Source organism: Nipponia nippon, unplaced genomic scaffold, assembly GCF_047370975.1.
Source record: "Nipponia nippon isolate SJK-2023a ecotype South Korea unplaced genomic scaffold, ASM4737097v1 scaffold_15, whole genome shotgun sequence".
Classification (NCBI taxonomy): domain Eukaryota; kingdom Metazoa; phylum Chordata; class Aves; order Pelecaniformes; family Threskiornithidae; genus Nipponia; species Nipponia nippon.
This window is the reverse complement of record NW_028262331.1, coordinates 3,239,217-3,256,681: the sequence shown is the minus strand read 5'-3', so window position 1 is coordinate 3,256,681 and position 17,465 is coordinate 3,239,217. Positions and strand designations below refer to the sequence as shown.

Genomic DNA, 17,465 nt, shown 5'->3' with positions numbered 1-17,465 from the left:
CCACAGGGGCAGAAGAGCGGGCATGCCTTTAGCGTTATGCACCGAGTATCACAAGATAGACACATCTCTGCCAAGGGAAGCTGGAAATGCAACTCACTTGACTTTCTCATGTGTAGCTGCATACAAAATATTAGTGCCATGGTCAAATAAAACATTCTACCATTTTAGGCACATTGCCTAATTAGAGGCCATTGTTATCTGAGAACACTGTTTTTGCAGCTGTCAGGAAATTAAATAACCCAAGGGTAACTTGGAATTAAATGAAGCTGTACAAACACATAGCCCAGCTCTGAAATCCTGATGCTGACAAGTCGCTCCTCTGCCTTCCAAGGGACTGAACATCTAACTAGGGCATGAGACTATCCTTTTCTATCAAGCCATGGGATAAGCGATACAGGTCCTTCTTGAGCGGCTGATGTGGTTGTCCTTTAGAGCCTGGGAACTTGCAAATACATACGTATGCACAGGCACTGCCTTCTCTCCACTTAAATAATCAGCACCTCCTGAGGAAAGACCTTCAGTACAAGTGTCCGCTAAGAGAGCAATCAAGGACTGATAAAAGGAAATGCTTATACAGAAACCCCTGCTTTCCTCTCATTTTCAATCAATGACTTCTCCTCTTGCAGTCCTCCTAACTTTAAACTTTGACAGCAATCTAAAAACTGAGCCGGTTATACTTTTACAGTGACTTTTTAAAAATTAAACAAAAAGGAGGAGTGCATTTCCAATGAGATTGGCGCAGTCACGTGAAATGCACAAAAAAGTCCATTTAGAAAATATGTTTATGGTGGCCTCCTTTCTTAGCTTCCTACTTCTGATTTCTGTTGGGAGAAACAAAAAACTCAGACTAATAGCAATAGTCTGAGCCTAAGAGCAAGGAGGGGAGTTCTTGCCAGGCCAGACACTGATTTAGCAAGAAATGGCGTTGCACAAGAAAGGCAAGTCGCAATGCAGAAGTTATTGTAACGTGCTAGCACACTGCCCACCTGGCTATGAGCGCAGAGGGATAAGTGACTCACTACAGACTATTGGGAGGATCACTAGAAAACTGTGGTTTTACAGTAGTGTCTTAGAACAGATACTCAAGTCTTTGGAATACAGTGGTAAATAAAGTCCGATTTTGAAGTGCAGACAAGTAGATGGCAATTTGGGCTTGTAGCTAAGGCAAAAACTGATCCGTCCCACTGAGTGTGTATGTGACTTGTTTCAAGTCACTCAGTCTCCTTTTTATCAGTTTCCTCATATGTGGGAGAAAAAACTTTCTTACCTCACAGGGGTATCATAGGACTGGAAGTATGAATACACTCCAAAAACAAAGCATCATTATTATCTTTGGCTAAAAATGTGGAACATGGTAAGGTAGATTCCAAAAATAATCATTATGTCCACTCTCACTGGACAAGCGGGTTAGGAAGACAAATCCAGGTTAGGCTCCAGCCTGCTCTCAGGAAATCAGGCCGCTGTCTTCCTTCCTCTTCACGGGATAGCACACCACTAATAATGAGCAAACCTGGAAAATCAAAACCAGATCCAGGCTCCACAAGCTGGTGTTTGCTCATGAGAAGGAAGAAGGGAGCAGAAATTGGCTTTTTTCTTTTCTTCCTAAGCAAAGGAAGATTAAAAGTTTGGCTCAAGATGTGTTCAGAGCATGGATATGGGTGCATCTGTCCTTCTGCACAGGATTGCCTCCTGAGTGCACTGGCTTTGATGCCCTCTGTGTGCCGCGATCAAGAGCTGGGTCCTTCCCAACCTGTTGACCACGGCTTGTTGCTCCCAGCCAGGAAAGCATTGCTCACAGCCAGCCTCTCCTCACCCACTCGCTGCTTCATGAGCAAATGGGCTCCACAGCCCGAAAGAATTGAGCATTTTGTCTCTGGTAATCAGGGGACGGGAATTGCAGAAATCAGCAGATTTCCCGCTTCCTGACAAAACTTTCCCTGTGTTTCAAAAACTCTTGGCAAAGGCTTTGCTCGCAGAATCTGCGAGGGGGTGGGGAGGACCTAGCCCAGCCGAGCAGTTGAAGGCAACGCTGACGGCTCAGGTTACTGTCAGCAAGGGGACACAGACAGCGTGTTTCACTGAAAAACTAAAAACACAGAAATAAAAGAAGATCAAAAAATGAAAACCAATGCAGTTGGACTTGCATTTCCAATTCTTTCTGTATTTTCAAACAAAATAGCACAAGGAATCCTTTTTTTCCTTCTTTTTTTTGAAAAATCACATTTCAGGCAATATTTCACCGGACTGACAGAGCAGAGCAAATAATTACATTTCAAACAAGACTTGAAGATGGAGCCACTGAATTCCTAGCTGTTGTATGACTGTAACCTTGAGGTTGTGAGAATTAATCCTGTGCAAGATTGAATACTAAGATAGGAGATTTTAAAAAGATTATGCAACTTTTTTCACATAAGGGGTATTTTTTTCCACCATAATCTCCAATCTGTTCCGCTGTAGAGATGATTTATTCAGTAGGTCTGCAAGTGTACCCATTGTAAAAGTGAATCCTGTGGGACAGAAGCTACCTCTATTATTATTTATCATGGCCATTGCCTGTTACATTATCAAAGCATTTCCACATGTTTACTAATTAATCTTTATAAGGCCTGTTATGAGGTGATTTAATAGGATTATCCCTGTTTTTCAGATGAGGAAACTGAGACACAATGAAAGACTTGTCCAAGGTCAAACAGAAAAGCCTGCAGCAGACCTGGGGACTTCACTGTGCTGCTCCGACTCCCTGTCCCTTCACCCTAAGACTGCAGCAGCAAACCCGCTCACTCGAGAAAGGCTCATTTGCCCAACAGGCAGCCCTTCCACAAACCCAAAAGACACTTTCTGTGACTGTCAGGCCAAAAGCCTCAAGATGATGGTTGGCCAGCGTCACCACCAGCTTAATACTGCTCACAAAGGAAAGAACATCCCCTCTTTGTTTTAATCGCACAAGAATTAGCTGAAAGCACCAAGCCTCATTCCCCTCAAAAGCGAACTGTTAGTTTGGAGTCAAACGCATGCATCACCCTGCATTTCCAGAGTTAGACACAAGGAATTCAACTGATTCTAATAAAACGCAAACCACTAGACACGTCGCACTGGGATTATGAGAGCTACCCTTGATCCATCATTAACTCTAGAGACTTTGTACCAAGGTTGGCAGAAAGCTGGAAAAGACTCATCACTGCACCAGGAAAAAATAAAGTCGGTGAAGTTTTAGGGCACAAAAACTTGCTGCCTCTGGCCAAGAGCCTCTGTCTAGGTACGGACAAGATGGAAGTTTGTTTGGCTTTCCCTCCAGGTCACTTGACCAGGAGGATCCTCCAAGCCTGCCAGGGACAGAAATTTTCTCACCTTGATGAACGACTGCTGATCCTTGGGAAACCTGAGGCACGGGCACCTCCATCTCCTACACCGAAGAGAAAATCTGGCAAATCTGCTTGGAGACCAATCCTGGGGAGCGCCGCATGCTGGCATTTTGCAAGGGATTACCACGAAAAAAATGTTTTCTGTTTGCAGGTGATGACAGACTGTTTTTTGGGAAGGTTACTGTAGTCTCACCATTTCTAGACTAAGGTCACAGCATTTATCAGATGCCAAGGTGGAGGAAATCCACTTCCTTGTCAGGTCACAAACTTGAAAAAAGTATGGCTTGAAACTTAAAGTAGGTTCACAACTAGCAAAGTTTGGGAACTGAGGGTTGAATGCCCTCAGCCTTGGGAAAAGGGGTTCATTTCTCAGCTCTCCCTGTGCTTCAGTTCTCGATCTGTGACCAGCAGGTAACAGCACTCTCTCATCTCTCACAGGGTGCTCCATACAAAATTCACTTACAAAGCAGAGTAAGATCACAAATTACTGTCCTACCAGCATTTACAATATATAAATGCTTCAAAAAGTCTGACAGAATATATTCAGCCTCGACCCCTCCTCACCATGAGGTGCACCGTTTGCCACCCTGGCAGACAGTGGATAGCTCCAGGTATGGGCAAACAATGAAAGCCACCAAATCCCCCTCAGTTCTGCCTAAAAAACAACACCCAAAAAACAAAAAACAAAAACCCAAAACAAAAACGAAAACCCAAAAAAAACCCCAAACAAACCCAAATCCACCAGTGGAACAGCATGCAGATGGTCAAACACTGTCTAGTGAAACAAACAAGCAGGGCTGCTACTTCTCTGTTGAGCTGCATCTTGCTTTTAGAGACCAACCTAAAATTTCAGTGAATCATTCCATCATTTCAGCCAGAAAAGCATTTTTAGGTCCTGCATTTATGAGAGCGGGTTGATAAGAGTAAGCCATAGTATCTATCTGCTCATCTATCTCAGACTTTGCAAAGCGCTAGGAAGCAGCCAAGACGTAATAAATTTAAAGGAGGAAATCATGGCCAGTCAAGTGGTTCAGGAAGAGATGTCTGGGCTTTCACACCACAGGCTGTGAAACAAAAATAGATACCGATACACACCCATCTGCTGGAGGAAACAGTGAAAAATATGTATTATTTATGCAGTATTTCTTTAAATAGGAGCAAGCAGAGAAACTGGACCAAAAGACGTTATGTGGCAGGTTACAAACATAACGAATAGTATGTGCCATCAAGATTTGCAAACCCACTCACATATGAGCTTCCAAGGAGAAGCTGAAGTGCTCCTTTCCCCAGGTGACTCAAACCAGACCTTGGAATATTACGTATTTTTCATCCTTCCCTCCCTTCCCCAAAAGCTTTAACTACCAAACCCTACTGCCTCTCGGGAGAGGGCAGAAATCTCATGTAATCACAGCCCCTCAACATGCTTATTGATCTATATCAGCATATATGCATTGCAGGAAAAACCTTCCCAACCAAGCACATATTTCTAATTAGCCAGTAGTCAAATCCCCATGGTTTTAATTTGAATTTAAGTCATTAATACACATTACTTAAAAAACCTGAGAACCACAGACACAGTGTAGTCTGGCCAATACAGAGATCCAAAGGAGAGCGATTGTGCACGTGTTTAATAGAGAAAAACATCTTCTGCCTAGCAACCAGCAGGCTCTCCTGGCAGGCCAGGGGAAGGAATTCAGCGCTATAAATGTCAGCAAGCAAATTAAGCCACCATGCCTGAGATACAAAGGCCTAGTCACTGGGCAATAAAAAATTAAAGGAGAAATAGTTATAGAAGAAATATTCAAAAAAACAGATGCATCTATCAGCTTGCTTCCCTCTGTATCTTTAAATGAAGTTGCAGATTGCTCCCAGCTAGATGGATTCTGTGCTTGCGCTTATTTATAAGATGATTTCTTGCCCATTTTATATACAGGATGAGAGAGAGGACACTGAAAGCAATTTACCATTTTGATGTTATTGAAAAAGGGACTCAACGTGGTACTAAAGCATATGATGGTCCTGAATCCAAGGTCAGATAGGGAACAGGTTGTCTGAGGATGATGGCTATCGAAACAAAGCACTGCCAGCAGGAAGGCTTTTTTTCTTTTTATCCTTTCTTTTTATTAGAATGAGGTCAACATTTTATGAATTCTGACAAAGTCTCTCTGCCACTCTAACTAGTTGAGATTTTTCAAATAGTTCCATTATTCTTGATGTACCGGGCAATTTATTGTGAGGTATGAACTGAGATTAGGAGCCGCCTCATTCTGGAAACTGTGTAAATGCATGGATTTCTGGCCTTAGAGAAGTGACTGGCCAAACTGGGCAGCCAAAGAAGGTTAAAGGAAGGACTGTCAGCTCCATCTTGCAGGTGAACCTCAGTGTGGGGAGACTCAGAGCCTTGCTCTATGTTCACACAAGGGATCTGCACCAAAGGAGGAGATGTTTCCCTCCGCTGCTTCAGTACTGAAATCAAATTGCCATTCCTCTCTACTTCCAATCCAGAAGAGATCAATCGGGACCTAAGGTCTGCTAACTGCAGTGACCTATGTGAAATGGGCTTGTCAGTGCTAGGAGAGAGAAGACCAGAGTATGTGAAGGTGATGTGTTCCCCTTACTCACCCCCAATTCCCCTGAAACTAGAATATGCATGTTTCCCACTTGGAAATCGCAAGGATTCACTCCTCCCTTGTCCCTAGCATTTGGTTTCTTTTCCCCTTCTCTGATACCTTTTAAGTTCACTGCCTACAGAGAAAGATTGCATGCAAGGAACACCAACCAGATGCCAAGGCTGGGAAGGCAGTGATCTCGCCTTGGAAATGGTAGCAACTTGTTGCTTCACAATCTTCCATCTTCAGGACAGCTTCACCTGGGTGACAGACTGTCACAGACCCCATGTATGCAGATGTTCACGGAACAACTCAACAGCTGCCAAGATCACAGAGGAGGCTAGGTCGGGGCTGCAACAGGCATGGGGTTGTCCCTCCAACAGATAAAGAAGCCTTCAAACTCCATCCACTGCCCCGTAAGAGGTCTCAAAAAAGGAGACTCCTCCTTCCATCATAAATAGGGCATAAACACAAACGCTTGTTGCCTTCTAGGTGCAAAGAGACTGTCTTGACATAGGAATGATAGTACAGAGGGGCTCCTTTTTCCTTAGCACATAGCCAGGCCCCAGTAGTGGTGATTCTGAGAAGGTCCTTATCAAAGAGTTCAGCTTCGTTTCAAGTGGATGCAAGAGATACTGAAACAAAGAAATACCTGAGGGTAAACTGTACCCACCTCTCACCTCCATGCAATTAGACCAATTTATATAGATGACAATGGATGGGCTCCTCCTTCATTAGGCTTGTAGAGAATAAAGGTGGTTGAGGGAGAGTGTTAGTTCTTCATTTCACACTGTGCTGTGCAATTAGAGAAGTGCTATAAAATGGGAGGCGAGATGGATATTGAAAGCTACCCAAGCAGAGCTATCACTAAACCTAGCAGTGGACTTCCAAGAGAAAAAAGGATGAGTAGAACTGCAGACAAACCAGCTGAAGAAACCAGGACCAGAAAAGGGCCAATTAAAACAAACCAAACACCCGAACTGCCCCTTTACCTCCAATAAAAGGCTCTCTGGATACACGGTACAGAAGCTGGATGTGACAGCTGTTGGGATTGCCACTGGAGGAATGTTGCTACCCCCAAACCCCATTATTTTCTTCAGATAGCATCTCCAGGACAGGACTGCAATGTCAGCAACTGCTCCCCGGTGCACATAAACAGGGTTTCTGAGAACATGGCTTATCTCCAGGTGTGCTGGCATGTGTTTTTCTTTCATTGTGTGAAAGCTAAAACCTTTGACTAATGGAGACTGCCAGGACCAGTGAGACCACAGGCTAAAACCTCTGCTGGTGCAGCTGCCCAGAGATGGAGGGAGACTGTCCTTGCTGCCCTTCGAAAAAGGGACAGACCATGCAGAGAGCATAGGGGCTGTGGCATATCTGCACCATGCACAGGCAGCTCCTGCTTTCAGCCCAACCTTGGGGAAAAAAGCAAATCGAACTCAAACAAATATTGCTATATTTCAGGGAGCAGCAGCCGCTCGACTTTGCTGCCACGCGCTGGCTGCACAGCAGGTGATAAATGCAAGGATTTTACATGGCTGTCCAAGCACCCCAGTAGCTGAGACCCTTGTCTTCATGCAGAAGGGCCCATGGCCAAACTCCTTCTGCTAATTCATCTCAGTATCAGCCAGGAAAAGAGCTTTCTGTGTACTGTCCCCCTGTGTTATTTGCTGAATAAAATTCTTCCTCATTAACAGGCCAAAGCCCAAGAAACGGCCACTGGAACAAATAAGGTTCTGTGCAGATATAATCCCCACCTCACCGTCGGGGAATTAAAGCAAAGAATTAGGCTGCAGCCGTTCCCTTCCAGCATGATGAATGCTTAAGCAGGTTACGGCTTTGCACTGCAGACGTTTTCTGGGGAGAAGAAATAATGACTTCTTTACCAGCCCGACTTACTTGCTACTCTCAGGCAAACAAGCCTGAGGATTATTTTTTGACAAAACAGTTAAGAGTGATTACTGCATGTCAGTATGTTTGAAGTGTTAACCTCAAGGATTGCTGAAAGTGCCAGTATTTCTCCAGCCTATTCTCTTCCCTTCAGTGCTGTTTGTAATATGCAGGAGAAGGGGCCTGGCTAACTCGAGAGATGCCAGCTAACAGGACAATCTTCTCACTGCTGCTGCAGCAAAAATTTGTATAGGTGCCTAAGAAAGAAAGGTCCTAATTTTCCAGACAGAAAAGCCTGCCCTTCAGAGATGTACATCTAGTTTGTTAAGCACTGGAAGAACAAAAGTTACCTGGAGAGGAAAAAAATAGTCACTACTTGCTGCTGGACTTGCTACCTAAACTGCTCACCAAAGGTGAAAATTTACCCTGTAATTCTGGAGCTGAACCTGGCACTGGGCTAGTCAGGGCAAGGGGCAGCTGATCCACTTGAGGCAGACATGATTGGTGCTGTTTTGCAAGAAGGTGAGATGCTGCAATTCTTACAGATTTTGATCCTGTTCAAGTCCATGGGCTGATTACGCTCCGTGCAAAGGCCAAGTGAGATTCCTCATCCTGAGACATTTATAGCCAGACTGTGAGGAGAAGCAGGGAGTGAAGCAGAGCCCTTTCACTGTTACAAGGCATCCTAGATGCTAGATCCTGAATTCCTCCAGACCGTGAAAAACTTACAGCATATGGAAATGAGGAACAGAGATGGAGCAACAGCGGAGACTGCAGTCAGGGCTAACCCCAAGGTGGTGACAATTCAGAAAGAAGAGCATGGGCTGGACACAAACCCAAAGGGCATGGGGGTTGTGTTAGGAGAGTTAGCAAGATGCAGAGCATACAGGTCTTGCCCAGCAGATCATCACTTACTAGCAAAGAAAAAGGGATGAAGCTGCCAGCTCCGTGACACTACTACCTATGCTGGGTTCTGCACCTGGTTTCCACACCATGCTGTAGTAGAGGATGGCCTTAGCATGCTTCTTCCTTCTCCTGTGTTGCCTGGAAGGTGGTCTTTTCTCCTGCAAACCCTGCTTTAACACCCCAATTGCACGTGGTATATTTGAAAAAGAGGGATGTTACATGCTGCCAAAACTGTAGCCCAACGGAAGCTACATGGGTACTGTAACTAACAGCAGTAAATTCATGTGTGTATGACAGCCAAGGTAACAAAGTCAGAAGGGTCCAAGCGGAAAGGACTGCAGCTTTGAAGTGCAGCAGTACTGTCTGGTTCACAGAGATAACCCAGGGCACCAGTGGGACACACAGCTCCTCGAGGACACTGGTCTGGCTAGACCTGGGATTTGCTCCAAGTACAACCAGTGGTGTACACAGTACAACACAGCCCCCCACTACCGATGAGCAAAACCGCTGCTTGAGCTTACCTTTGTTTCAAGCTGGAATAACTTCCAGAGAGATAAATAGCAGCATGGCTGCTAGAAGCTGTACGGGAGTGGTTGCAATCCAAACTTGCCACCAGTGATTGAATTGAGGAATCTGCCTTGTGCCAGCTGGACAGAGAAATGAGTGCCATGGATATGACAGACACAGATGTGATGCTGGAGATGAGTGTGCCCCTGGCATGGCACATCTGCAGGGACAGCACGGTTCAGTGACACAGACTCCCTCCTGAGAATGGGCATCTCCAGGTTTCTTGCTCTGTCATGTGCTGTGGCCCCTGGGAAAAAAAGAAAACTTTTCTCCTCCTTTGGTGACTTCTCTCTTACAATGAAGCTCTTAGAAGGCAGCTTTGCATCCTACTATTACGGTGAAACCAAATTTGAATCGATTTCCCCCAGCTACCACCAATAATAAAAAAGGTGATTACTACTACCGATAGTAGTAATAAAATTTTCGCACATATGCTCCCTGAAAAAATGCAACAAGGAACATTCTGGCAGCAGAATCGTATGTCACCTCTTCTTCTGAGAGCAAAAGCGGAACATGTGACATACCGTTTCAATGAAACCCCACAACTCCCAAATTACAAACAGCAATAGCCATAAAGATCCATTCACCTATTCTCAACCTAGTGATTATTTTATGAAAATGTTTAGCCACTGTTGTAGTGTTCTAAAATGTAATAATTTATTCTATTATATGCTTATGAGTACTCCTAAAACAGAAAGGGAAATAATGCAGCAATGCTACTCATTACACAACTTTGACTCTCTACTAAATAAAGACGGTATAGTTTCTAATTTTCTCCTTAGGGTTTGGATATTACAAACCCATTGAATATTTAGGTGTCACAAGTAGCTACTCGACGGTTAATTCCTATTCAGGAATGAAATCCTCTTTTTTCATATTTTAATGAATTTTCTCCAAACCGGTAAAATGTGTAGACTTTTAATTCCAACCACAGAAAGCAGCAATTGAACAAAAATAATAATAGCTGCACAATACTTCCTCATTCTACCACCTCAATAACACTGCTACAAACAAAACCTCCCCACATGATAAATGTTATTACAAACTATTTCCATCCACAAAGCCAAACCATTCTCTCCATCAGCACTCGTCCAACACCAAGTGTCTGCAGCTCCCAAGCACATGCCAGCCACCTTCTCTGACACACAGCCGATTCCACCTTTGGCACGGGCAGAGAGAGACCTTCAGCCACCATGGGCAAAGATGGCACACTTAGTACGGAGAGAGCTGGGTCTAAGAAAGGGGGATAAATCACAGCCTTCAGTGATGAGCCAAAGGAGCTGATTTGCAACTCCACAGCATTGTGATGGTTGTGGGGATGATACGAACTACTCATCTTCAAGGGCTCCTTTTAAAGAGAGAGGTCGGATGAACAAGCTGGAGACGCAAGATGTGGTGTGCTTGTGGAAGTTTGGGGACAAAGGCCAGCTCATTTTAATACAACGATATGCAGATGGTTTTGCTTTTTTAAATATGCTTAAGCTGTCTTTAAGACTTGTGCGCACTCTTCTCCCAGCATTAAAATATATTCATATTCCATGTGTGAAATGCTTTGTACAGCACAGCAGCAGCGACAGTATGCTTAAGTGATCAAAGCACCTTTCATAGCTGAACTACTAGCACTGACAAACAGACCTGTTTTACAAACGCTTTGGTTTATAATCTCAGCGAGAGATGACATGTTTTCCTCCTCCATCCCCACCCCCAGGTTGGATACTGAAGTGGCACACGCCAACACTTACCTAGGAAGCCCTCTTCATCCACAATGATGGTGTAGTCCTCTGGGGTTTCTGTGAGGCTGAAGAACTTGCACCTGGCAAAGGCAAACAGCAGGAGAATATGATTAGCTGCTGGACTGAGTGGAGCCTTGTCTTCCACCTAAACCAGAGGTCCTTTCCCACCTGAGCTGTGCCGGAGGAAAGAGTCACAGTCTGGTGTGTATGGAGAGGCCTGAGGCATTAACAGACCTGGATTTTATTCCTGGCTCAGCCACTCACACTGCGTGACCCACATTCCCTGCTGCCTGCCTGTGCACAACGGAGCTGGTAAAACACTTATTATTTTTATGACTTAGTTCTTAGTTACTTTTCTTAATTACCATATCCCTTAAGGCTTCTCCTCACAGCCCAGGACCTGCTGTATTGCACTGACACAGAGCAAAAGGCTTTGCTCACTGACTGATTACTCCAACGCCCTCCAAAAGCCTTCCCACAGTTCGCACGTGCACCCGACTTCCCTGTTTACCCGCTGAAGCTTCTTGCCTTGTCAAGGTTTGACATCTAATCTCCCAACCAAGCCCCCATATCCCTTCTTACTGCTTCAGAGGCTTTTCCCACCAGCAGACAGCATCCCAGTTCCCTTTGCTGGTCCTTGTCCCTTCCCTCAGTAGATGCCTCCCTTCCCTGGGGAGCTCCAGGTGAAGGTACAAGCGGCAGGGGCCATCGAGCACATGAACACAAGGTCAAGCTTCCCCCCCTCAATCTCCTATTGCCTCTGTTCTGCTCCATGCTCATCTTTTGACACCGCAGGCCATGTGCAGCACAGCTTCCATCTCATTCAGCACTGAGCACAATGCCAGCTCTAACATGAGATACAAAACGAATGTGACATGGAATTCTTCCACTGTAGACACGCAAACAAAAAAAGCCTCAGCCTTAAGGTTTAACACCACATATAGTTGAAAATTTTTTTTCCCTGACACACCAACATATGTACAGCAACATCCACTAAAAACACCCCAAACTTCCTCCAGCTTCTATCCAGTTACACCCCAGCAACGGCAGGAAGGTTTGCACATTTTGCAAGCTCTTGTTCACCTTCAGCAGAGCATGCACTTGTTGAGCATCAGCACAGTGCTGACTGGCTCCCCCAACCACGCAGGGCTCCTGGCCCCTCCAGGAGCATGCCAGAGCACATCGACTGTGTGGGCTGCCCAAGCTACAAGAGAAATTTTTCCCTCTAGGAAGCTAAACTGGGTGCGAGAGGAAGAGCCTGTGTCTATAAGGACTCAGGAGCAGGATTTTGCAGTTATGCTCTAATACTATTCAGATTTATCTGACACAACCTACAGAAAATATTTTAAATACTGGAAAATGAAAGATTGTTCTTAAAGCCCACAAATTTCTTAGTGTTCACAGTATAATTCCTGCATGGAGCACAGTTCAGCAGGACTCAGCAACCAGGGACTACAGGGCTTCTCAGCACCGCTAAGCATCTGTGTCCCAAAGCCTTCAGGACTTCTGAAAGCCAGGAACCCCACACTGGTGGCTCAAGACATCAGAAAATGGAAGCATTCACTTGATTAGAGAATCAGACTAAAAAGTGGCTTGAGCATTCTTTTGACTGGCTGAAAAGAACAAAGATTGCAGCTATCCCCTCCAAAAACAACAGGGAGGAAAATGAGATGGCTGCTGCCCTCCCCCTCACCTCATCAGGAGACCCAGAAGGAACAACATGCAGCTCTATTAGTGATCTGCCATGGAACCAACAGGATTTCATGTAAATGGGAAGTATCAGACAACCTGCCTTTAGAGACTCGTCCTATTTTCCTAGAAGCATCCGTCACGACAATCAAGCATGACATTCTCCCTCCTAGCACAGACGTTATCACTATAAAATCAGAAGTGGCCCCACCACAACAGAAACCACAACTTAATTATTTTGTGTCATTGGTAATAGCTACTGTGACAGCCACATTTACTAACTCAACTCTCTCCAGGAATAGTGCCAAGAGAAGCAGAAAACAGTAGCAGCCCAAATTTCTTACTATCACTTCTTAACTGCACAAGGATGCTACCAGTGCGATGGGTGATCCAAGCTGGGTAAAAAGGACTTCTGGGATGCTGCTCCAGGTGTCTCCCAGGAGGTATAAGTATTTATTATTTAGTGGATGAATTCCCTGAAGGAGTCAATGAATAAAATTTTTTGCTACTACTACCCCACCGAGCCACATGCATGCTGACTAGGGAGAAGCTAGTGGTCTTAAAGGAGGAACCATTAATATTAAAAAAAAACCCAAAAAAACAAAAATCTTTCCTGATCTGTGATGACATTTATGGAGAAATTTTCTTCCAGAACAGTAATACACGTCTGTGTGTACACATGGACCCCAGCAGAGAACGGATGATTGTGACAGATGCCATTTTCTTAGCACACATCTAAAAGTGATGATATTTAAGGGATATGTACAGATGAAATCCCACAATTGCTAGCTCAAAACTTCACATCTTCATATACCAGCTCAAAGCCCAATGCCCAGCTCACTGTAATTCTGTAAAAGGTCAGCAGCATAGAACCATCTGAATTTAAAAGCAAAGTCTTTTCACCAGCACAGAGAAGACCAGCGGTTCTTGTGGTATACATTCACTTTGTTCAAGCTGATGATGCATTCTTTTTCCCAGGGAAAAGCTAAAAATGAAAAATTGGAATTGCAAACATTGTGTGATAAAATAAGGCATGGAAGATTTTCTTACCATCGCACGCTGTCAAAACTCAAGTCCTCACCCTAAAACCTGTGCCTCAGCATAGATATGTAAAGATCTACTTCCACTGTGAGTGCAACTCAAAAATTGTCTTGAATCATCAATGACAGGAGGAACTCAATGTCGTATTTCTCTCCTGCACTATACTACGCATGCCTCTTCCATTCAAGTTATTCCAATCATTTCTCTCTCCTTTTACACCAGTTCTCAATAAGCTGAATGCCAACAGCATCTTCTATTATCACATTAAAGCCAAAAAGGAAAATAATTGCCCTTTAATCATTTTGAGACATCAGGCAAACAGTACTTCTCTAAGTACGTGTGGAAAGCATATATTTAAGACGACAGTATTTTTCATTTCCTAATAGCCAAACCTCGGATAGATTCTTCTGGATTTCTGCCTTCTTCGTGTTTCAGCACATTTCCACTTCAGCACTGTTGCTGACTTCGACTGCCTGACAACATATGTCTTTTTCTGGCAACGCAGCAAATGTAGACCAATCTATTATTAGATTAAATCTTTGAAACTGCAAAGCTTACACTGTGTATGGAAGTAATACTCAAGCCTGCACAGAGCAGGAAAGCACGTGTAGGATGCAGCAACAGCATCATTTCAGTTTGCAAACAGCAGTGAAGTCTCCACGGGAGAAGCAAGCAGGCAGGAAAGCATACCGGTTGGCCTCACTTGCAGGTCTGCACCAGAAGTGTCTCCTCAAGACATTTGGTCCCCAGGCCTGCCTAGATCACAAGGGCGATAATACTGGAATGAATGTGACTTCCATTGGTTCTGGGTCACACCCAAAGCACACATTTGTGGGAATACTGCTATGGGTCATTTGAAAGTTCAGCACAGACGATGGTCTTTAAGGAAGCCACAAGTCCTGTCTTCTCATTTGTAAGGAAAGTAGTTAGTTAATTGTTGCCTCGGCAGGGTGAAGTGTTGCAAAGCTGTTTGTTCTATGGAAAAGATCCTTCCCAGAAGCAGGTGGGCGGCTGGCCTCCCCACATGTCAGAAACTATGGCCAAATGCCATTCAAAAGCAACATAATGCCTGAAAGGCATTCAAATGCAAAGTCTGGAGGTAACCCAAAAGTTTGCAGAGAAGCAGTTGAACTGAATGGGAATTAAGAAGCAGCAGCAGAAAGTTGATCTGAGTGAATATGAAAAACATAATTTGTTGGGTTTTATTCCAGGCTGTCTTCTCATTTTAGAAGAGAAGGAATTTGTATGCTTCACTCTGTACGTTATCATGATAATATATATTCTTAGTACAGAAAGACAGTCTCATGCTAATCATCCAATTCTTGGTGATCTTAACTTCTTTGCAGTTTTATAAATAATGACAAGAGGTGGATTCTAGTACAACATATTGTGAAATGTATTTAGGAAAGCAGTAAAGAACACTTGTGCTGTTAATGCGTTTTGACATATTTGTGTAACATGTTAAGTACTTTACACCATCTAATTACAAGACTATACAGTCAAATGGTACTGAAAATTGCAAACAGTGAAATGGATGGTGTTTTCTAAACAGCATATTTGTTTGTTAGCCAAAACACTTTGCCATCTTTTTGGTGAGACTGATAAAACACAGCTCAGCTGAACTCCGAAGCCAAAAAAAAGCCCCTTGCAATAGGTGTCAGTTGACTTTCCACTCAATGCTCCAATCAGAAAGCGGTGGGTTCACCTTTCTTACAGTAACATAATTCCGCAGCCTGATATTAGAAGGCTGCTACCCTGTTAAAAGGAGCATTATTGTTCATATGAGCTGTTTAAACAAACTCTGCCCTACCGTCCCTACCAAGGGAAACACTGAAGACGTCACAGCACTGTTAGAAGTGGTCAAAGGACAGCGGCAACATTCCTTCCAGTCATTAGCTGTGCTCAGATCTGGGACGGAGACATTAGCAAATACAATCAGGGACCGCCTAAAGAGTCACTGTGATAGCAGAGACTGGTTCATTACAGAAAGTTAATCATTTTCAAAAACAACACAGAACAAAACTAACAGATTCGTGGCCAAGAAAAGCAAGTATTCATGAACAGACATAAATTCAGGGAAGTCCTATAGCCTGTGCTATGCCAAAACTTCCAACACGATAGTCACGATGGTCTTGTCTAATCCATAATAATAATGATGTCAGTTTAAGCTACAGATTACATTATGTAAAGATAAAACGGGGGACCTTCAGTCAACCCCTCTCCTTGCTACTTTTGTGTAGCTGGGGAAGTTACCTAAGCCTTTATTTAGACTTCGAGACAACTGGGAGCAGAATAACAGAAAAATGATTGGCACCCCAAAGGAACAGAAATCAAGACAAAACACGAAAAAGGATGACTAGCAATACAGAAAATAAATAAATAAATACGTAAATGTGGATGTGCTGAAGAAGATACTGATCTTAAGTACAGCTTATTGACAAAGCCAGGCCACATGGCAAAAATAAACAAGGATTATTCAAAAAAATGTCAGCTGGGTGTCTACCGTATTTACCTCATTAAACCAGTATCAAACCGTGGTTCAGGTCTTCATCAGAACAGTTCCATGGGGTCTGGACTACAAGAGCCCATGCAAATCAAATTACTGCTGTAAATGAAAGATTTGCAGTAGCTTGAAACAATACCAACTAGTAATTCTGATATGATTTCTATTTTTCTGGAGTCAGACTTGGTCAGTCCAGACTTCCCAAGCTGCAGATTAAACAAAGCTACAATATTCAAGGGTTATTCTGCAACATAACCACAGGAGATATTTTTTTGGTTCCATAAACACACATCTGGAGTTTATTTTGTATGACTAGCAAAGCTCAAGTCACAATGCTTTCACTAGTCAAAGCACAGCGTTTGCAGTATCGCTTTCCAAAACTGTTACTTGGGATACTAAAACATATCTTTCCTTCATTTGTCATGACAGCATTTTTTTAATACTCCCTAAAAAAACAATTAGAAAGCAACATGCAACTTAGCTGGTTTATTTTTCCCCCCTCAACAGACTGGAACCATCGTATTTAGGAAGATTCTGTAAGAATCTTTATGTCGACTCATCTGTAGAAATAAATTCTTGCCATACTTGAAGAGAGAAGCCAAAACTACACTGAAGTAGTAGTAAGAAAATACACCACATGAAGAAACTAAGGCATGTTACATGCTGGAATGGAGTGGAAAGCTCAGCTTACTGAAGGAAACTATATAAGGGAGATGAAAAGGTCTGAGTCCACCAAAGTGCTCCTCCCTCATTAAGCCACTCCACCTGATCAATGTGAACAATGCTGGTTCCCCACCCCAGCACAAGTGCCAACAGGCAAAGAGTCTGTGGTGCTTAGCAGAGACGTACTGCAGGAAAAATAAATGCAGTTTAAGACCATGTAAGTGTTACTGCGCTCATTTGTTATTTGTCCATTGAAGGAGCTAAGTACAGAGATTTTTTTTATGAACTCAATGAGAACAATACACAAACAAATGATTTTAGGTGTGGACATACTGAAGTTAACACATCTTCTACACCCAAGACTTGTCCTGGGCGTGAATCTGTAGAATAATTTAGTGACCCGATGTAATTAAAAGTTATTCTTAGCACAGATTTTTCTTCCCGGGTCATAAATTATTTCAAGTGAGCTCTGCTGCACAATTTTTACTTGGAACGTCACCAC

At 43.6% G+C, this 17,465-nt stretch overlaps 1 protein-coding gene across 1 annotated transcript in view; it reads right to left on the bottom strand.

The window, feature by feature from the left end:
- The window catches only part of CASTOR2 (cytosolic arginine sensor for mTORC1 subunit 2), a 174,124-nt gene that overhangs the window by 57,213 nt on the left and 99,446 nt on the right, over positions 1 to 17,465 (bottom strand). The window contains exon 5 of the mRNA XM_087751425.1: positions 11,077 to 11,147. Within this exon, the coding sequence (XP_087607551.1) occupies positions 11,077 to 11,147 (71 nt within the window). The remainder of the gene's footprint in view (positions 1 to 11,076; positions 11,148 to 17,465) is intronic.